General features: G+C 62.6%; 1 protein-coding gene across 3 annotated transcripts; it reads left to right on the plus strand.

The window, feature by feature from the left end:
- The first annotated feature begins 4,378 nt into the window (after nt 1-4,378).
- LOC127394316 (signal transducer and activator of transcription 5B) lies at nt 4,379-20,978 on the plus strand. Of its 3 annotated transcripts, none has more exons than XM_051640162.1 (19): nt 4,379-4,478; nt 15,157-15,294; nt 15,432-15,588; nt 15,658-15,747; nt 15,928-16,102; nt 16,177-16,307; nt 16,384-16,535; nt 16,626-16,781; nt 16,881-17,060; nt 17,214-17,301; nt 17,431-17,553; nt 17,696-17,788; nt 17,929-18,135; nt 18,238-18,332; nt 18,401-18,531; nt 19,175-19,345; nt 19,551-19,602; nt 19,968-20,075; nt 20,146-20,978. In XM_051640162.1, exons 2-19 carry the CDS (start codon nt 15,167-15,169, stop codon nt 20,270-20,272), a joined length of 2,364 nt encoding a protein of 787 aa, XP_051496122.1. In that variant the 5' UTR covers nt 4,379-4,478; nt 15,157-15,166; the 3' UTR covers nt 20,273-20,978. The 3 variants fall into 3 exon arrangements, with proteins under 3 accessions (XP_051496122.1, XP_051496124.1, XP_051496123.1); XM_051640164.1 differs by having other exon boundaries at nt 19,175-19,330; XM_051640163.1 differs by lacking the exon at nt 4,379-4,478 and adding an exon at nt 5,291-5,423.
- Nucleotides 20,979-21,111: the final 133 nt, after the last annotated feature.

Raw genomic sequence — 21,111 nt, forward strand, 5'->3', positions numbered from 1 at the left:
TGATGAGCTTCCACCACTGACAAGCTCCCCATGTGCCCCCTGTGTGCTGCCCGTGGGTGGCCAGGCCTTGACAGGGTCAGTGCTGCCCGCTCCGTCCCCTGCAAGCCCCTGCCCTGCTCCTCGCCAATAGCCCCTTCCCTCCCGGGGGGTCAGAGTCCCCCGGGGCTGGTCCGGGCTGCCTCTCCCACAGGATCTCCCTTTGCATCCCTCGGCCGCAGGAGAAATAGCCCCGCCGGCTCCAACCCACCCCTCTGCGTCATGCCGGGGTCCCAAGGGACGGCGGGGCCGTTGTGGCATGGGTGGGCCGTTCCCTGCATCCGGCAGCCAGCCTGCCTTTGGCAGCACTGGATGCATCCCTCTCTCCCCAGAGGATTTTCGGCCCGTTTCAGGGAAATCAGGACGTGCCGTGCCTGGACACTGGGACAGCACCTTCCTCCGGGGCGGGGGCAGAGCCCCCTGGGAAGCGGGACCGCAAAGCAACGGCTTCTTCTCTTTGCTGCTGCCCGAGGGGTTTCCGCCCACCCCACGCTGGGAGCAAACGCTGCTGGGACGAGGAGCTGGGGATGGAGCTGGCCAGGGACCCGGGAATGGCGCCAGGGCTGGGAAAGCCGCCGCAGGGGGGTTTGCTGCAGCTCTGCGAGCTCGCTTGGCCGAGCCCGTGACAGTGAAGGGCCGGGGGCTGCCAGGGAGGGGTGGAGGGTGCCGTGCTGGGGGCCACGGGGCTGCCCGAACTTCACCCTTGCTGAGTTTGAAGCAGAGGGGGAAAACATGAAGCTGTGACTAATTTGGGAATTCATCTGGTTTTCGTTATCTGGGCTGGGCTATCACAACGGGGTTTTCTGGCGTCAGCACAGAAATGGGGCTGCGAGGGACCCAGAGAAGGGATGGGGAGAGGCTGGGGTCCTCGGCAAGACCTGCCCCCTCCCTGCTAAACCTGAGAGGATGGAGCAGAGGCTGAGTCCTGCCTGCAGGTGATGTAGTCAGGGAATCTGAACTTTGGCTGAGCACCAAGCCTTGAGCCCTGCACGTCCCAGGAACAGCAGAGAGGGACGTGGGGGAGCCCCATGTATTGGATGTGCCGGGAGGGCTCTGGGGATGGCAACAGACAGCAGCCTTGGGACCTCTCCAGAGACTGCCTAAATAAATGCTTTAACTTCTGAGAAATTATGAAGACCCTTGAGATGCCACTTAGAGGAGAAGGCTGCTCTGCCTGTGCTCCTCATGCTCCTGCTCCAAACACAGAGGCAATTTTCTAGGAAATCAATTACGAAGCCCTATGCTCCCTCTCTCCCCTGAACGGCAGCGTCACTCAGCATCCTGTTGAGCTCATCTGAGATGACAGTGTGTTTGGCCACAGCTCAGCCTGGGCACTCTTTGCCTTCCCAGACACTTTTTGAGACTTTGAGGACCAATGCAAGAGAGGTCCCGATGAGAGCAGGGACACAGTCGTGAGTGGGCCCAAGCACTTTGCTGTGCTCTGTCATCTGGAAAACCCACCTTTCCTGTCCTGCTCAGAGGTGCTGGTGTTGCCTTTCAGATCCCCTGGATACTGATGCACAGAACGAAACTCTGATTTGATTTTCTTAGCATGGAGCACTCAATACTTTTTTCTCCCATCACTAATTTCTTCCCCCTTTTTTTCCCCTTCCTACCAAAAAGGGAGGGGGAAGGGAGGAGAGAGGCAATGGAGGATGTTTTGTGTACAACTTCCAGCCCTCCCAAGCGTGTGTGGCTGTGCGGGTCTCTGATATGGGTAGTCCTGCATCCCTCAGACCCTCCAGATCCACCTGGATCCACTGTGCCCAGACAGAGTCCTGGCAGCTGCTGACATTGTGTGTGACCTTGATTTTCTCAGCTGGAGCAGTCACTACCTGGATGACTCTGCCGATGGGTTATATAGGCCAGGGATTGTGAAAGCCATTTGTCCGCGTGATGCAACTTGCTGGAGTGTGAGTGTCCCCAGCCAAAGCAGGGAGGGCAGGAGGGCAGTCCTTGCACTGATTTCCCCATTCCTTTGTCTAAGTAGGAGAAGATGGCATGGGAGACGCTGGCCCCACACCAGGCACCCAGCATGACCTGCCAGGGTCCGAGCTCACCTCCCTGCAATGTCTGTAGTGCTGTGGGAGTGCTGGGAATGGCAGCCAGGACACTGCTGGCAGCAGCTCAGCAGTGATGTGTCAGTCCTGGGTGCATGAGGTGCCTCCCAAGTGTATGAGCACTTGCAGTGAAGTGTTTGGTGGGAGCTGGGAGCTGCTTGGGCTAGAGCTTCTCATGCCTGGGCTGTCCTGTTCATCCTGTGCTCCTCTGGGCATGTGGTGAGTGCTGGTGGGTGGGAGCTAAGCCAAAAAGCAGCAGTTTGTGGCTGGTATTTGCACAGAAGCAGGTGCTGCACTGGTGCCTGCCCAGCCCACAGGTATTTATCTCCTGGACTTGTGGAGCCAGACCGGGTGAGGAGCTGGAGAAGGGCTGTTTCGGGGTGTCAGGTGGGGCAGCAGAGCCCTGAAGTCCATGACACCCTGGGCAGGCTGTGGCTTTGCCAGTCACAGAAGGGTCCCTGGGCATCCTCCCCTGTTCCTGCTATGGCCCTGGCTGTTGGGGCTCACAGCACTGTCCCCTGGGCTCACTTCCCTGCCAGCCAGCTCCCATAGCTGCAAGCTCCCGAAGAGGAGGACTTCAGTACAAAAGCAATAGATTAAAAAATGGACAGGTGAGAACTTGGGATTGTGCTCATACAGAATTGCTGAGCTAACCCTAAACTGTCTGAGAATGATCCTGTCCCAGCATGGGCACTAGAGCAAGGAGAGCCAAGCCTGTCACTCCCAGCTTCCCAGGGCTGGCACTGGGTGCTCACTGTCCTGGGAAGGGGTCACCCACGCTTCTCCCAGACTGGAGTGGGATGCACCATGTGCCTGCTGAATTTCCCTTCAGAGTTTTTACAGGCCTCAGAAGATTAACTGGTAACGAAAGTGAAAGCCCAGGAGATCCCATGTGGCTGGCAGGAGCACTCGAGCAGAAACAAGCACACCCAGTATTGCTTCCTGCCTGGCGACCTCTCCCTGCTGCCACGCAACAGCCACTGCCACCTGGGGTGCCCCGTCACCCGGGGTGCCCTGTCACCTTGGGGTGCCCCCTTCACCTGGGATGTCCCATCATCACCCAGTACCACAGTGGTGACAGAACAGGACACTGGGTTTCTGGGGAACCCCAACCAGGGGCAAGAAGGGAGCCCAAGTCTGGCACAGCTGGAGCTGATAAAGCCCACGACCCTCCAGTACCAGGCCAGTTGCTCCCATCCTGTAATGGCCCCTGGCTCTGGCACCACCCAAATCCTGTGGTTTGGTGCTGCACTCCAGCATGGACATACCTGTTCAAGCAGCTTCTGCACCCAGTGGGCACGTGCAGGGATTAAGGAAACCTGATGGATTAGAGCCTTTCCCTGCAGGCCCAGCTGGAGCAGCCCCAGCATCATGCCCCTTGCACTGACTGCCCCTCATGTGCCCCTGGCAGAGTTACCAAGAGGAGAGGAAGCCTGGGGAGCCAGAGGGAGCTGGGGCCGTGATGTTGCTCGTCCTGCACTTGGTGGAATGGGATTTCCTTTCTTTTCTGGTATCCACAATCCCTGTTGGAGCCAACGTAGCTCCCATGGGAAACCGGCTCTCCTGGGTGCCAGAGCCTCTGCCCTGAGAGATTCAGGGTAAGAGGGAGCAGCCATGGGCTGCAGGCAGTGTGACACAATGGAACCTTTCAGAAATATCATGGGGAGCAAGGGGCAACACTTGCACCTTTGCTGCAGCCCAGCGCTGTCAGGATGTGCCACGGAGGGACCGGCTGGCACTGCAGCCTGGGTGCGTGGCTGGGGTGGCCATGGGGCTGTGGGGGAAGAGCTTGTCCCGTGGGCAGGGACGGTGATGAGAGGGATGACAGGAAACCCGGGGTACCAGGGAGGATGTGGGAGAATGGAGAGGTGCAGCCGGACTCCTGGTGCCCTAGGGGGTCCCAGCTGTGCCTGGTGCCGTGGACCTGATCCCAGTGCCCAGACTCCCCCAGAGCCAGTGCTGGTGTTGGAGCAGGATCTCCCAGCTGCAAGGGCCCCGTGCCGGTGTCTGCTGCCGGTGCTGGCTCCTGCTGACTCCCGGTACTGCTTTTGAGCACCCCCATGCTCAGCACCAACGTCTGGTGCTGATTTGGGCTTCCCCAGTACCCAGTGCCAAACTCCAGTGCCGGTTTGTGCTTCACTGTAGCTGGTGCCTGCAGCTCTCCTGGGCTCTGTCCGTGCCTGGCGCCGTTACCCGGTGCCGTTACCCGGTGCCGGTGGCAGCGGCAGGGACAGGAGGCGGGGCCGGGGCCGGGGGCCGGGGCCGGGCGGGGCCGGGGGCGGTGCAGGCGGCGGCGGCCGGAGGGGGCAGAGCGGCGGCGGAGCCGAGCGCCGGGAGCCGCCGGGAGCCGCCGGAGCAGCGGAGCCGCCGCCGCGGCCGCAGGTGGGAGCGGGCGCGGAGCCGCCATCGCCGCGGGGGGCGGCGGGGCCGGGGGCAGCTGCGGCGGGTCGGGGCTCGTGGCGGCCTTCCCCCCCTCCGCCCCTCGGTAAATATTTTGGGTGTTTCGTAAGTGCCGGCCGGGCCCGCGGCCTCGCTGCGGGCGGAGGGGCCGCGCAGGTGCGGGCCGGGCCGGGCCGCGGGCAGCGAGCGGGGCCGCCCCCGGGGCAGGGGCGGACTTTGCGCGGGCGGCGGGGCCGTCTCGGGGCCTGGGGCCGCGGCGCGTCCCGTCCCGGGGTGGGGGCGCTCGTTGCCCGGCGGAGCGGGGCCGGTTCCTGCCGCCGCTGCCCCGGGCCGGGCCCTGCCTGAGCGGGGGCAGCGCCGAAACCGGAGCCGCGTGTCCCAATGCGGGGGACCGGCCCCGGGCAGGTGGGGGCCGGGCAGGCCGGGTTCCCCCGCACCGGCCCGGGGCAGCGCGGCGGGAGCCGGGAATCCCGCCCACCGGCAGTCGGACACTCGGCTCGGCGTTGCCGAGCACAGTCGAAGGCGGATAGAAAACGCTCCCCGTGCGAGGTGGGAGTGGTGGCACCGGGGGGACGCGGCGCCCCGTGGCCTTTCACCCAGCTCCAGCGCCGGCCGGGGCGCACGGCCGGGTGACAGCCCGGGGGAGCCGCGGCCACCTGTCCGGCGGGATACCGGAGCTGTCAGCGCTCCCGGCTCCCGGCACCTCCTCGCCACGGCGCCGAGTGGCTCCGGGGCGCCGGCGCCCGGGTCACGTCGGCAGCGGGTGCGGGCGCTGGCACTGCCGAGGGCTCGGCCTGAGCGCGGTCACACCTCCCGTGTCAGCTGCGGCGCCGGGGCCCTTGGCTTGCGTGACCTCGTGGGGAGGTGGCAGGAACCCACGCGTCCCACCGCACTCGGGGAAGCCCAGCGGCAGAGGACAGGGGACAGGTAGGGACAACAAGTGAGTTGTTTGCGACAGTTGGGGCACATTGTTGAGGAGTGCAGGGCTTGGCACTGCCATGGCAGCATCGCAGCGTGGTGCAGGGCCAGGTGGCTCACCCGTGGCAGGGACATGGCACACGAAGTCCCCACAGCATGGGTCACCTTGTTGCAGTAGGACGTTCCTGGCCCCAGGCTGGCTTACTCGGCTGGCAGCCTGTGGCCAGGCCTGTGTCCCCAGGGGCACTGGCGGCTGCAGCCAGACCTGTGCAAACCCTGGCAGCCAGTGTCCACGGAGGCAGTTGTTGTGTGTGCTGTGGGGTGGTCTGGAGAGCATGTCACCCCTGCGGGCCAGCCCTGCCCTGCGGGAGCTCTCCACCCCCCCACCCCTGAGCGTGGTGTTTGGGAGGAAGGCTGGGGGCTGGGCAGGAGGGCTGGCTCCATTGTAGTGCTCTTGGTGGTGATTGTGAGCCGAGGTTTGTCAACATGCTTTGACGTGTTTGCACCAGTGCGGTGATCCTGTGCTGCAGCCAGCCGTGGTGCTCCTGAAGCTGCTGGGATTGCAGCCTGACCTGCTATGGCTCCCAGGTCCCTTAGGTGCTGGACATGAGGACAGATACCATCTCTGGGTTCTATAACTGTCCCTGGAGGGCAGGGCTGTCCCTGGGGCTGTGCTGCATGTGCAGCCGTGTGGAAGGAGCAGCTCTGGTGCAGGTCGAGAGGTGTTGACAGTCTGTGCCCAGGAACATGGCAGAGCTGGGCTGGAAATGGGGAGTGATGGGCAGCTGTCACCCACTCTGCATTTCATGGCATTTTGAAAAGTGTCCTTTTTCAGGGGGTGTTTGTCCTCCAGTAGTTGTCACTAGAACCACCTCACCAGTTTTGGTGCACCTGCCTTGTTCTGAGGCTGATGCTTTGGGGCAGGACAAGGGATGCTGGCACTGGCTGCAGCTGGGGATGCTCAATGCAGGGTTGCACAGAGCATGTGGAGGGACCTTCCCCTCCTGCTGCAGGGGAAGTGCTGACTCCAAAGAGCCTGTGAGGTCTTCGCCGTGGGGTTTCCCAGCTCTCTCTCGAGTGATAGCAAAACCCAGATACTCTGCTTGCGAAAAATCCCTGCTCCTTGCGCTCCTCCACGGCGTGGGTGGTGGGGCGACGGGTGGTGACTGTGCTGCACTGAGTTCAGTGAAGTGGCCCTGTCAGCTGGGAAATGACTGTGAGGTTTGCAAGGAATTCCCGTAAGCTGGGCTATGCCCAACGGGCTTCGCGGCAGCCCCGGGAAGCTGTCAGGAGCCTGGGCACGGCAGGATGTGGGTCAAGCAGGATCTCCCCCCATTGGCATCGCTGGGGGTTGTGGCAGTGGGTGCTGTCCTGGCAGCAGCCCTGGTGTTATGGGGCTGAATGCACCACGAGGGAGCCAGGGCAGTGTGCCGGCTGGGGGCAGAGCCAGGGGCTTGCTGGTCCCTGCCTTGCTGGGATGGGTTGGGGCTGGGCTCTGGCCTGGGAGGCCGTGCTGCTGGCTCTGGGGCTCCAGTGTGCTCTGAGAGAAGTAGCCTCGACAGCTGTAATGTTTCTGTGGCATGCCTTTCCTTTCATGGGGTGTCTATTTTGCAACCCCCAAGTGTTTTGATCCCAGGAGGAAGGGGGTGGGGGTGTTTACCCTGGCACCGCATGGCTGGTGCAGGGATCCAAGCAGTGCTGGGCATGCCTGAATTTTACATGCAGCAACAGTTCTAGCAACATCTGCTGGCTGATAAAAGGTAGGCTGCTGTGAGCCGCTTCTCCTGCCGCGCTGGGAAATGTCGAGGGGGAGGCACACTTGTGAACACGGCTTCCTGGCCGATAGGGCCGAGCTGACATGCTGATAAAGCAGAATCCACCCATCTTGTTGCACCAGAGGGGCCGGGAGCGCTGGGTGCCCTGCGCTGCCCCAGGGCCATGCCTGCTTCCCGCCCCGCCGGGGAGCCATGTGCTGCGCGGCTTCGCGGGGCTCAGGCAGCAGCAGAGCTGTAGCCAAACCCTGACATGGTCACAACCCACTCCCTCTTCAAACAGTTGCTGGTGAGTTTTGCAATCTCCATTTTCGCTGCAACTTTGGGTCTTCCTGTTGTTTTGAGAGGTAAACGCTGGTTTACAGTGCAGCTTTGCCAGGGAGGGAATTGGGGAAAAGGCTGGTGCTGGGGCAGAGCTCGACGGGCCGGCACAGCCCCAGTGGCCAAGCAGCTGAGCACTGTGTGTGTGCTCTGCCTGACTTCTCATCCCACTGGCTCAGTGGCTGGCTGCAAGGCTTTGAGCAGAGAAAGGGGCAGCTCACTGGCAGCGTGTCTGAGCCCCTCACCCTCTGTCCTCTGTCCTCTTTGGTGGTGTTAACACACAGCCCTGGGCCTTGGGGCTGTTGCTGGCCCAGCATGCTCCCTTTATAACCCTGTTAGTCACTTGTGCCTTTTGGAAACCCTTCGGGGACAGTGCACGGAGCAGCCCGAGCCCTGGGCTCCCCTTGGCCCTGCCAGCTGACACCTGGGGCTGTGGAGTGTGTCCTGGGGGGAGAAAAGGCAAAACCCAGCACTCCCACCTGGATGTGTTTATGTGCATTGGGGCTGAATGTGTGGTTCAGGTTCAACTGGGAGGTTTACCATCTCAGAATGAGAGTTTTGCAGCAGAAGCCATTGGTGTTTTGTTTTTTTATTCCCATTCTGACTAGTCCCCCCTCCTGCCAGTGTCCCTGGGTGTCTGGGTGCCCCCTCTTCTAGGGAAGGCTTTCCCCTCCCTCCCTTCTGCTCAACTGACCAGATGCAAGAACATCTCCCTGTGCAGAGCTGCCATGGCTGCAAGCAGCCTGGGGGGGCAGAGCACGCTGGGGGTGCAGGGGCTGCTCACAGGGACCTCCCCGTCCTGCACCTCCTCCTTTGAGAGCCTGACAACACAGGGCTTGGGCCCTGCCTGTCCCTGTGGACAGAAGCTGTGATGTCCAGGAGCAGTTTTCCTGCTGACTGCACACATCACTGGGCTGCCAGCCACCAGTGGGATCCCAGTGCTGTGCTGCAGGGTGCTGGAGCCTGCCCTCGGCAGGGGCATCTGCAGGGGCTGCTGAGGCAGAGCCTTGCCAGCATTTGCCCAGGCACCGTGTGGGCTCCATGCGGCTCCAGAGCAGTGTCCAGCATCCCCCCTTGCCCAGTGTCCTCGTGCACAGCCCACATGCTCAGTGTTGGCTCCTGAAGATGAGGGTGTGAGGGTTTGCCCACCCAACCATGGCTGCGCTGTGGGTCCTGCACGTCCCCTGTGCTGTCTTCCAGCGTGGCCAGGGCCAGTGCCGGAGGAGGTTCTGGCACCGTGTCCCCTGCCCCTGGTGGGGGCAGAGCAAGAGTGTGGTGTTGGGGGTGGGGTGGGTGGGTGCAACCCCAGTGCTTGTGCTGTCTGCGTCTACCCAGCCCCCCGGGTCCTGCTCTGCAAATCCGGCTGGATTAGTGCCATTGTGTGTGCCCGCTGGAGCGTGGCAGATAAAATGAAATTGTGTCTCCAGACCCCAATCGGGACTAATTCGATGCTGAAATGAGCTTAATCCTCAGGACCTTCCAACCAGCCCATCCCTCCTGGGCTGGTGCTGGTCTGAGCAGGGATTAGCAGTGAGCTGAGGGCTGTGCTGGAGGTGGCCTTGGTGCTGGGGGCTGGTGTGGGACCCTTGGGACCCTGGGGTGTCTGCAGAGTCCCTGGGTGGCAGCTGCTCTGCTTGGCATGGCGTTACCCGAGCTGGGGTGGCTCATTGTTACTGTGGAGCCAAAACACCTTTACCAAGTGTCCAGCACGTGGCACCTGCACATCCCCTCCTGGGCGAGGGCTGGTACCTGCCCGCAGCTGGTGGCTCTGCACCCACCCTGGGATCCCCCGCTGGGGAAGCCCTGGGCCACTGAGGCGCTGGAGCCTTGCCAGCCCTGCACCAGGTTAATTCAGCTGGTTGGCCTCAGAGAGCCAGGAGCAATTAAAGCTCTGCCCAGGTCTCTCTAATCCTGCTTGTGGGTTTGCGGCGGGGGCAGCACCAGTGCTGGTGAGGACTGGGGTCGCCGCGGTGGATCCCACAGGATCCAGGCTGAACTTATGCCCATAGGGGCTGGGTGGGTGCTCGGCTCTGCTGGTGTGGCTGCACGGTGTGTCCTGCCTGCCAGCACCTGGCTCTGGCACTGGCCGCTGGCATCTGTTGGGCTGGGCTCTGCTCATCCCCTCTGGACCCAGACAGGCCCTGTTGTTCCTGAGCTGCCTGCTCGGGTCTGGCACAGCTGGCTCATTGTGCCGGGCTTGGGTGAGTGGTCCTAGGCACCTGGTGCCCCATGTGGTGGGGCAGGCTCACCTCAGGGAAGTGGGGGACTGGGGGCTACCCTCCTGTGTGTGCTATGGAAAGCTCAGCCGGGGGGTGGTAGAGTATCAGTGGCCTCCTGGCTCTTCCATGGGGACCAAGGTCCTGCCAGTGCCAATCCTGATCCATGCTCAGCATTTGAGGGAATTCTGCTGGGGCAGCACCTGTATCTGGCTGTGGCTGCACCAGGGCAACTCTTGGTATACCAGGGTGGTTTTCTCTCTAGGTCCCAGTCCTTGGATTCAAGGGATTTTGCTGGGATTTCACTGGGTATTTTGGGGGTTTTGGTTTGATGCAGGTTTCTGTGTCTCTGTGGTAGGGACGGAAAATCTTTAGAGAGGAGAAAAACCGTTCCCGAGGGCAGCAAATGGCAGCAGGCAGGTACAGCCCCGGGCTATGGCATGAGCCCAGCTGTGGGCAGTCCCCCCACTCTGAGCCCCCTGGCACTTGTGGGGCATCTCTACCTGCGTGCGGGGCTGGTTTCTCCTCGGACAGCATCGGGCCATGCTTGAGGTTTCCTTGTTCCTGTAACAGTGCAAGTTCTCTATTTTTGGCTCCCAAAGCTGTCAGGAAGCCTGGCTGGTGCCAGCACTGCCAGTCTGGGCTCTGCCTGCTGGCTGCAGGGCCTATCATCTCTGCCCTTGGGGGGCATGTTTTGTTTCCAGAGCCACCCCTGCCTCCTCCGCGAGCCCTGCAGCTCCAGGCCCGGTGGTTTCCAGCGTGGGCTGGGGGCTCTGGCAGGCTGGGGCGGTCGGCTGCCACCGGGGCGAAGCCGTCAGTGCCGCTGCTCTGCTGTGGGAGACAAGCATAACCCATCAAAGCACTGAGCTTCTAGAAGGAGCTTGCATCCCGCACTGGGCGGGCGCTGCCACCTCCCAGCCGAAAGCTGGAAACCACAGGCAGGCGTGAAACAGGCAAGCAGCCCCACTCCCCTCACCATGGCCCCAGCACCCGCCAGCCACAGTTCCAAGTGGGACTGGGTGATCCAGGGGCTGCTCACTGGCGCCCTGGTGCTCCTGGTGCAGGCTCTGCCCTGCTGCAGTGTGCTGGGGTGTGAGCAGAGCCAGGGGGTGCAGGCAAATCTGTCCCATCTCCCCTGTGCTGGGCTCCTGCATTGGTCCCTGTTGTCCCACCTGCAGCTGCTGACCACCCATGGGGGTTCGGGGGGGTCTCATCCCCACCAACCTGCTGGAGCAGAGGGTGGTGCCCACCTCCAGCACTGGGTGCGACTGTGGGGCTGAGTGTGGAGGGGGAGCTGGCCCCGCTCCCTCGGCGGGCACCACACTCGGTGGTGCTGGAGGAAGCTGCCAGCAGCCCCGGGCTGGCTGCCCTGCGCAGGCAGCTGACATTTTGGAAGGAAATAGCAGCTCCCCGCTCCTTCCTGTAGCGCAGAGCCTGCGAAACAGCTGCCCCGGGAGCCTGGCTGTGCTGGCAGTGCCTGCTTGGAGCTGCAGCAGGGCTAGGACGCCGGAGCCGTGTGTGGGGCAGAGCGGTGCCCGACCCCGGTGAGTGTGGCACCGGGCACCCCGCACCGGGGCTGCAGCTGCGGTGCCTGGAGGAGCCGGGAACCGTGCTGAGGCTCTGCCAACCCGTGCGCGGTGCAGCCCCCGGCTGGGACGGCCTGGAGCCTCTGGCGGGGGGGGTGTGTGTGTGTGGAGCCCTCCGGGACCCCCAGCTGTGGGGCAGGACGTGGTGCACAGCGGGGCTTGGTGCAGGCCCATGTGTAAGGGGATTCGAGCTCGGGAAGCCCTTGACAAGGGCCGTGAATTGGTCCCTTGGGCTGCCCAGGGGTAGGTGTCTGTGTGTGGAGAACCGGAGCCCTTCTCTGTGCTGAGCGGCTGCTCCTGCCCCGGAGGGAGCCTGCCTGGGGCTGCCCTTCCCGGGGGATGCAGGATCCGTCCTGCCGGGGAGCAGGGGCAGGTCTGGAGCCCCCCAGCAGCCCTGGCTGGGGCAGGACCGGAGCCCCCCGCTGCGTGGCCTGCGGGGTCGGGCCCTGTGGCCGCCAGCGAGGCCGGCTCTGACCTGGAAGCGATCGCGGCTGCCGGAGGTGCCGAGGAACCACGTGTCCGTGTTTACTGCGGGAGGGGAGGACAGCGCGGCGCTGCTGGCGGCTGGAGCTCGGCGCCGGGCAAGCTCCGGGACCCTGCCCAGGGGAGGACACCGCTCGGAGACTCCCAGGCAAAGGGCAGTGCGGGAGCCACCGCGGCGGAGGGGCTGCGTGGGGCAGGCGTGCGGGAGTGGGTGGTTATGGGCAGAGTCCCTTGGCCATGGCCCCCCAGAGCTTTGTCGGGCTCTCGGCCCCCGCCCCGGCACTGAATGACATGGGACGGGGCAAGGGGCTGCGGCCAGGGGCCATGTAGCGCTGGGGCGGGAGGGGTTCTGTACCAGGGCAGGGGGTCCTGGCTGCGGGGAGGTCCCAAGGTGGCTGTGCACTGTGAGCATCCCACAGCTGCGTGCACTGAGCATCCTGTGAGCATTCCATGCGGCTCACGTGCTGGCCCCTGGGCGGGCACTGCCCGTGTTTGAGCTTTGTCATGCCAGCAGCGCATGAGAAGGTGCTGCTGGCCGCACCCACGAGTCATTTCCCTCCTTTTGAGGCACTTGGACGTGCTCTGGCTCGCTCTGGCTTTTCTGCAGCTCGTGTCCCAGTGCTGACACAATAAGGAGGTGCCATCACTCCTGCCCCTTGGGCTGCCACTGTGGCTGTGGCCTGTCCCTGGTGTGGTCACATTGGGTCCCCTGGCCTCAGCAGTGCTGCCAGCCTCCCCATGTTTGTCCCCTCCCCTGCTGATGCCTCTGGCTCTCTGAGAGCCCCCTTTGGATGGGTTTCACCCATTTTGTGGCCAGTGCCTCCCCATCAAGAGGAGGTAGTGGGACTGTTGGATACAGAAGCAGTGACTGCTGGTGACTCCCCTGCCTGCAGTGTTCCCACAGGGCCGGGGTCCCTCTCCATGGCACTTGTCCTACCTCCAGGCAGCTGCTGCGTGTGCCAGTGATAAGTCACCGGTGAGCGCGTTGCTGTGGCTTGTTGAGTTGCTGCTGGTTAACCAAGCTGTGGTAATGGGTGGGTTATAGCTCACTGCCAAAAAGTAAATGCAAAGTAGCTTAAACCACTGCAATTATGTCTTCTGCAGTTGTTTGAGTCTGCATGCGGCCAGTGGCTGCGGCACCGCTGACCTGTGGCCACGTGTGACGCTGCGGCTGTCCCTGCCGGCGTGCAGGAGCTGCAGCGAGTGCTGTGGCTGGGCGAGTGCTGGTGGGCTGGAGTGAGCCCTGGCCTGGACAAGTTTGCTGAGCTGAGTGGCAGTGGGTCTGGGTGCAGGAGCTGCCTGGAACAGCCCGTGGCTCCAGTTGCGCAGTGGGACTGTGGTGCTGTACCTCTTGCTGAAGCAGAGCTGTTCCCCAGCCTTGCTGTGTCTCATGGCTGGAAAGCCTTGTTTGCTTGTGGCAGGCAGCACTGGTGACTTGTTCTGGGGCACTCGGGGTGCTCTGGCCCCTGGGAAGCTTTAGTTTGTCTGTTGATGGGTGAGATATGGGAAGTGAAGAGGAGGTGCTTGGAGAAATGCCCACTGCTGCATTGGTGATGCCCATGGAGGTCTGGCATGAGTGGTTGTTTTGGGGCATGCAAATTCACCAGGGTGGTACGGCCTGGGGATGGCCCTGCCTTTGGTTGGGGGCACATACCAGCTGAGCTGTGGTGCCGTCAGCTGTCGTACAGTCCCTGTGTAGAGGGTGTGATGCTGGCTCCCCTTCTGTCAGGTGCCCCAGCAGCGATGCTGCGCTCCAGCTCCCAGGCTGGCACTGGCTGAGCACAGTGTCTGCCAGCTCACCGCAGCACCAGCCAGAGACTCGTTGCTTAACAACACACTGGAGTGGAATAGGAAGTGTTTTGTCGCCATGAGATGGGAAGAGATCACCATTTTCTCGATAGGCAGGGCAGTGTTTGTTTGCTCTGTGTCCGTGTGGCTGTCCCCTCTGCTCCAGGGACCTGGGCCGTTCGTGGCACGGTGGCACCAGCACGGCCCTGGCTGCTCTCGGCTCTGCTGGGGCAGCAGTTCTCACTAATGGCCCTTATCAAGCATCCGCAATTTCTAACTGCCAGTGCGTGTCCTTCTGTCGACCATCCCACCTTCCCTTCCCCTCCTCGCCTGCCTTTTTCTGCCTCCCCAGGCTCCTCCTTTTTGGCAGAATTTCCCATGTGGTGACTTCTGTGAATGTGGAAATGTTCCTCCCTTTTTATAGGGGAAAAATTATTTTTTAGCCAACTCTCAGTTATTGTTCCTCTTCCTGGCAGGGCTCGGGGGCTCCAGCCATCGCTGCTCTGCTCAGATCCGCTGCCGCCGACCCCTGACACTTGCCCCTCCCTTTGGGATGGCACTTAGAAATAGCCCTTCATGTCACCAGGACTATTTCTAAGGCTGAACAAAGCACTTCGGGGAGGGTGGGAGGAAGGCACAGCCCCTGCTGGCGCTGTCCCTGGCTCCATCTGCTTGTCACTGGCCGGTGCAGTAACTGGATCCCATCCTGGTCACCCAGCCGTGGGACACAGCTACAGGCCTCATGCCCCTTCCCGGCACCTCTGCATGATACTGAATCCCAGGTGGTTTGGGTGTGAGTGTCTGTAAATGCTGTTTGTTGCTGCATCCTCAGCTCAGAGGCGCTGCAGGCCCTCCTTCATCACTTGCCATCACCCTGCCAGGTTGTTTTTCCAGGCAAGGGACGTTCTGGCTTTTTTTGGTGCTTTCCCTGCCTGTCACAGCTGTCTGGTGTGAACTGGGGTGCTGGAGCCACGTAGGATCTGGCAGGATTCCTGCATGGAGCCAAAGTCACCCCAAACGCTTTGGGAAACTCCATGCTCTGGCTGGTGGGGCTGGTTGCACGGGGCTTGCGGTGGCTATGGGACCAGGGACCCTCCAGGGGCTGCGGTGCCACATGGACCCTGTGGTGGGGCTGTGTCTGCCCCTCCTTCTGCTGTCACTGCCAGGGGTGGGCACGGAGGGGGGGCTCTGCTCTGCGTCACCCTGGACTTCTCCACAGCCCTCCCCTGGCCCCATTTCCTCATTCCCGTGGCCAGTGATGGCTGTGATCCCGCGACGCAGCAGCGAGGGGAAATGATTACCATGTGGAGAAGCAGTGCAGAGGCTCACGGCCCCACAGCCCCCAGGGCTCTTCCTAGAAAAGGGGGGGTGACTCAGCTGGGGTCCCCTGCTCCCCCTGTGCCTTCCCTCAGCAGCTGGAGGTGGTTCTGGCAGCACCAGAGAACTTGGAAGCTCCTGTGAAGGGCTTTGGGAACCCAAAGGCTCCTGCAGAGGGCTTTTTGGGTGGCCAGGGCCAGACCCCGCCGTGGTGCAGCACTGGCCTGACCGCAGTGCCCTGACCCGCCTGTCCCCCCAGGTGCTGAGCCATGGCCGTGTGGATCCAGGCACAGCAGCTCCAGGGTGAAGCCCTGCGGCAGATGCAGGCGCTCTATGGGCAGCACTTCCCCATCGAGGTGCGGCACTACCTGTCACAGTGGATCGAGAGCCAGGCATGGTAGGTCGGGGGGTCCTTGTTCCCATGGGGGATGCTGGGCTTGGCAGCACCCTGGGGAGCTGGGGGGTGCCCCCCTCTGCTGGAGACCCCCTGTGCAGGACTGGGGTTGCCCTGACACTGCCACTCTGCTTATGCAGGGACTCCATCGACCTTGACAACCCCCAGGAGAATGTGAAGGCGACGCAGCTGCTGGAGGGGCTGATCCAGGAGCTGCAGAAGAAGGCCGACCACCAAGTGGGTGAAGATGGCTTCCTGCTGAAGATCAAGCTGGGGCACTATGCCACGCAGCTGCAGGTGAGTGGAGGGCTGCAGGTGGGGGCTGTGGGGCTCCCGGGCCTGGCTCATCCTGTGCTCTCCCTGCAGAACACGTACGACCGGTGCCCCATGGAGCTGGTTCGCTGCATCCGGCACATCCTGTACCACGAGCAGCGGCTGGTGCGGGAAGCGAACAACGTGAGTGGGGTCATGTCCTGGGCTGAGGGAAGGGGTCCCACAGGGTGGGGAGATGCTTGGGGTCTCCAGCATAGGAGTTGTGGGAGCAGCCCTGAAGCAGGGGGATACCTGGTCCCTCCTGCACTCGGTGACCAGGGAGGGTCCCCTTGCTGAGCTAAGCACTCCCCACGGCCCATGCAGAGCCCCTCACCAGCTGGTTCCCTGGTGGACGCCATGTCCCAGAAGCACCTGCAGATCAACCAGACCTTCGAGGAGCTGCGGCTCATCACGCAGGACTCAGAAAATGAGCTCAAGAAGCTGCAGCAGACACAGGAGTACTTCATCATCCAGTACCAGGAGAACATGCGCCTCCAAGGTGGGTGTGGGCCAGGGGTGAGGTGTCCCGGGGTGCTGGTTATGCTGGCCCTAATGTGGTGTTCTGTCCCGCAGCTCAGTTCTCCCAGCTCTCCCAGCTGGGCCCGCAGGAGCGTCTGTCAAGGGAGACCACACTGCAGCAGAAGAAGGCATCTCTGGAGGCCTGGCTGCACCGGGAGGCCCAGACACTACAGCAGTACCGTGTGGTGAGTGCCACCACCCTCTCCTGCTGTCCTCATGCCCCACCATCTCCATGTCTGGTAACACCGTCCTGCCTTGCAGGACCTGGCTGAGAAGCACCAGAAGACGCTGCAGCTGCTGCGTAAGCAGCAAACAACCATCCTGGATGATGAGCTGATCCAGTGGAAGCGTCGGCAGCAGCTGGCAGGGAATGGGGGCCCCCCTGAGGGCACCCTGGATGTGCTGCAGACCTGGTGGGTGCTGGCACTGGCAGTGCCTGGTGGGGTGGGAAGCTGGGCACCGGTGGTGCTGGGCCCCAGTGGTGCTGAGCCCACTCTCCCCAGGTGCGAAAAGCTGGCAGAGATAATCTGGCAGAACCGGCAGCAGATTCGGCGGGCTGAGCACTTGTGCCAGCAGCTGCCAATCCCAGGCCCGGTGGAGGAGATGCTGTCGGAGCTGAATGGCACCATCACTGACATCATCTCTGCCCTGGTGACCAGGTAGAGGTGGAGACTGGTGCAGCTGAGGCTGCTCGCAGGCTGGGGGGGCTGGTTTGGGGCTGCTCTGCCTGCCTGCCCCTGATCCCCATGCTTCCCCAGCACCTTCATCATTGAGAAGCAGCCTCCCCAGGTCCTGAAGACACAAACCAAGTTTGCAGCCACCGTGCGGCTCCTGGTGGGGGGGAAGCTGAATGTGCACATGAACCCCCCCCAGGTGAAGGCCACCATCATCAGTGAGCAGCAAGCCAAGGCCCTGCTGAAGAACGAGAGTACCCGCAAGTAATGATGGGAGGGGGGGCTGGGGGTGTGCTGTGGGGGGCTGGGGCTGCCCAGGCAGCAGGGAGGAGCACCTGGAGCTGGAGGCACAGGAGGGCTGCATCCCACTGGGCTGCCAACCCTGCCGGACCCTGACCCTGTGTGTTTCTGTGGCAGTGAGAGCAGTGGGGAGATCCTCAACAACTGCTGCGTGATGGAGTATCACCAGGCCACCGGCACGCTCAGCGCCCACTTCCGCAACATGGTGAGCGCTGCTGGCTCCCCGTCCTGTGCCCGTGTGTCCCCATCTGTGTTGCATCCCCCCATGTGTTCACCCTGGTGTCCCCTTGCGTCCCCATCTGTTCCCCCCTGCTCATGCCTTGTGTCCCCGCAGTCCCTGAAGCGGATCAAGCGCTCGGATCGCCGCGGGGCCGAGTCAGTGACCGAAGAGAAGTTCACTATCCTCTTTGAGTCACAGTTCAGTGTTGGTGGCAACGAGCTGGTCTTCCAGGTGAAGGTAATGCCACCGGCCACATCCCCTCTGCAGGGCTGTGGACACTGTACCCACGGGTGTGGGGCTGTGCTGGGGCCATAGGGTGCCCATGGGTGATGCTCTCACTGTGCCCCACGGCCCATCCCCATCTCCTTCTTCCTGGCAGACACTGTCCCTGCCTGTGGTGGTGATTGTACACGGGAGCCAGGACAACAATGCCACTGCCACTGTGCTTTGGGACAACGCCTTTGCTGAGCCTGTGAGTGCTGGCAGCATGGAGGAGTAGTGCAGGCCCTGCCTGTCCCGGGGGGCTGTGGGAGGTGGGCTCAGTCTCCCAGTGGGGATGTAGAAGAGGGGGGTGGGCAGAGTTTGGCACTGACCCTGCTCCGTGTCCCCCAGGGCCGCGTGCCCTTCGCTGTGCCTGATAAGGTGCAGTGGCCGCAGCTCTGTGAGGCGCTCAACATGAAGTTCAAGGCAGAGGTGCAGAGCAGCCGTGGGCTAACCAAGGAGAACTTAGTGTTCCTGGCACAGAAACTCTTCAACAGCACCAGCTCCCACTTGGAGGACTACAGCAGCACCACAGTGTCCTGGTCCCAGTTCAACCGGGTGAGCGGGCTGGGCTCTGTGCTGGGAGAGCTGCAGAGCCCTGGGGTCCCACCATGGTTTTGACAGGGGCCAGGAGTACTCATTTTCTGGGCATTTCAACAGGAAAACCTTCCCGGGAGGAATTACACCTTCTGGCAGTGGTTTGATGGGGTCATGGAGGTGCTAAAGAAGCATCTGAAGCCCCACTGGAACGATGGGTAAGAGCCGCCCTGCCCCGCGCTGCCCAGCCCCAAGCCCCCGGCCCTGACGGCCCCGCTCTGCCTAGGGCCATCCTGGGCTTCGTCAACAAGCAGCAGGCACACGACCTGCTCATCAGCAAGCCCGACGGGACCTTCCTGCTGCGGTTCAGTGACTCAGAGATTGGTGGCATCACCATTGCCTGGAAGTTTGACTCCTGTGAGTGTGTGCTGGGAGCTGGCACCCCCTGGGACTCGGCCATCTCCAGCCCCTGCACCTGGTGCTGCTCCTCTGGCACCTCCCGTCCTGGCTGGGCACTGGCACCGTCAGGGCTGGACACACAAGAGCCTTCCCCTGGAAAGGGAGGAGGGCGGGAGCTCGTGGGAACGTGTCCAGCCCAAGCTCTGGCCTTGGTGAGGAGGGAGGATGGGGCTGAACTGCCCGACATAGCCACGGGGTCTGATCCGTGGCTGAAACATGTCGACTTTGTGGCGCCTCCTGGTGTGATGGTGTTGCATGGGTTGCCCAACCCCGTGCGGCTGTTCTGCTCATTACTGTTCTTTGTCAGAGGGTCCTTCGGAGGCTTGCGTGGCTGAGGAGCACCACGGAGCCCCCACGGCCAGGGGGCACCTGTCCCCAGCATGCCCAGAGCAGGACAGACCTGCCTCGGGTTCACTGTTGTCTCCTGCCTGATCCTATTTTCTGATGACCCGTGATTTGTCTTTGAATGTTGCCAGGGGAGGGATGCAGAGTGGGAAATGCTGTCTGGTGTTCGACATGATCTCACAGCCGGTATCTGGAGCGGGGCCGGGAGCCACTGCCAGCTCTGGGCATCACCATGGTCCTCGCTCTTGTTTTCCAGCTGAGAGGATGTTCTGGAACCTGATGCCTTTCACCACCAGGGACTTCTCCATCCGCTCCCTGGCTGACCGCCTCGGGGACCTCAATTACCTCATCTATGTGTTCCCTGACCGGCCCAAGGACGAGGTGTTTTCCAAGTACTACACGCCGGTTCTCTGTGAGTCCATGCCAGGTAGCGCTGCCCTTCACCCTGTGCATGTCCCTCTCCTTCCTGCATCCCACCCGGGATGGAGCCAGGGCTCGCGGCATCCCCCTGCCCTGGGGCTGCATTCAGGGCCATCCCCCTGGGGGGCTGTGCTGCGGGCCCTGCCCCAGCCCCTCCGCGGGCGTGTGGCACCTGCCAGCAGCTTACCTTAGTGCTGCCTTCTGTCCTCTAGCTAAAGCCGTGGATGGATACGTGAAGCCACAGATCAAGCAAGTGGTGCCAGAGTAAGTGTGACCCTGCACACAGACTGCGTGTGATCCCACGGGGTCATCCCCAGCTTGGGATCGGCATCTTCTCTCAGGCTCTGACACCACTGATGGCTACATCAGTGTGGAGCTGGTGCTGGGAGCTGAGGATTGGGAACCCGTGACCAAGGCAGGGTGAACACTCCCTCTCACTGAGCTGCTACCCAGGGAGCTAGGGACCCTGCAGGTTGTCAGTGTTGGTGGGTGTGGAGTTTGGGTCCCCTGCCTCCACCCAGTCTAGGGAGACACTGGTCAGAGGTGATGGGAATTTCCAGAGTGCAACTTCACCCTGAGGGAGCCCATCCCATCCCGTGCCAGTGCTCATGAGCTCGCTGTATCTGCAGGTTTGTAAGCGCATCAGGTGATTCTGCCCCTGGAGGGGCCACCTACATGGACCAGGCTCCCTCACCCGCTGTCTGCTCCCAGCCCCATTACAACATGTACACCCAGAAGTAGGTATTGTGTCTCCTGTCTCTGTCCTCCTGTGGCCTGTCCCCCCCCCTCACCACCTGCCTCCCGCAGCCCTGATACTGTTCTGGAAACTGAGGGTGACTTCGACCTGGATGACACCATAGATGTGGCGAGGCACGTGGAGGAGTTGCTGCGGCGCCCCATGGACAGTCAGTGGATCCCCCACGCTCAGTCATGATGGGCAGGCGCCCTCTCCCCCCCGCCCCAGCTCTGGGGGGACTGTGCTGTGTTTGTGTCTCTGTGCCGGGGGGGGCGGCGGGTGGACCCTGCCCCGGAGATTTGCTCTGTGCTGCCCCGAAACGCAGGCTGGCGTCCGGCTCTTTGGTGTTTATGCCCTTGTATAAACGGCAGCGGATTTGTCGCATGGTTTTTCTGTATGTTCCTTTCAAGAGGCCCAGCTTCGGCTTTCCGCTTCTGCAGGCACCAGCCCCTAAGCCTCCCCCTCCCTGCCGAGGGGCTGCTCGGGGTGGGGGCCAGGCCTCAGGCTTTCGCTGTTGTCACTAAGAATGTACGTGTCGCCTTCTTGTCCTGCCCCGTGGCACCGTTCCCAGGGGGTGCGTGGGCAGGCCGGGCTCCGGGGCAGAGGGGGGTTGGCTGGGGCTCCCCCTGATCCGTGCTGCCACTCTGCTCTGCAGTGGTGGGATCCCCTCCCAGACCTCCCCAAGGATGCGGGAGCTGCCTTGGCATCTGCTCCGGGGCCGGTGCAGCACAAGGGAGACAGTGTTGAGGGCAGGTGGCGAGGGTGGCAGGACGGGCAGCCTGGGGGGTGCAGCCCTCTGCCCCCCGCCCCTCCCCGTGCCCTGGCCGAGCAGCTCTGGGGCCCTGGCCATGTTATTTTTCTACCACAGAGTAAATAAAGCACGGAATATTTTTGTAACACAAAAGCTCTGGGTTTCACGTGTGTCTTGGGGAGGAGGCAGGTCCCTGTCCTGGTGAGTGTTGGGGGGCGGGGCTGGAGCCCCTCGTTTGGGGTGGGGCTGGCCCAATTCTCCCCCATCTCTGGACAAGGCACAGCAG

This window comes from Apus apus, chromosome 25 (genome assembly GCF_020740795.1).
Source record: "Apus apus isolate bApuApu2 chromosome 25, bApuApu2.pri.cur, whole genome shotgun sequence".
NCBI lineage: Eukaryota > Metazoa > Chordata > Aves > Apodiformes > Apodidae > Apus > Apus apus.

Bases quoted from the DNA above. Each gene is read 5' to 3' on its own strand.
- LOC127394316 (XM_051640162.1), top strand. From the start codon at position 15,167: ATGGCCGTGTGGATCCAGGCACAGCAGCTCCAGGGTGAAGCCCTGCGG. The intron at 19,603-19,967 runs GTAAGTGTGACC...CTGTATCTGCAG, and splicing joins ATCAAGCAAGTGGTGCCAGA to GTTTGTAAGCGCATCAGGTG. The intron at 20,076-20,145 runs GTAGGTATTGTG...TGCCTCCCGCAG, and splicing joins TACAACATGTACACCCAGAA to CCCTGATACTGTTCTGGAAA.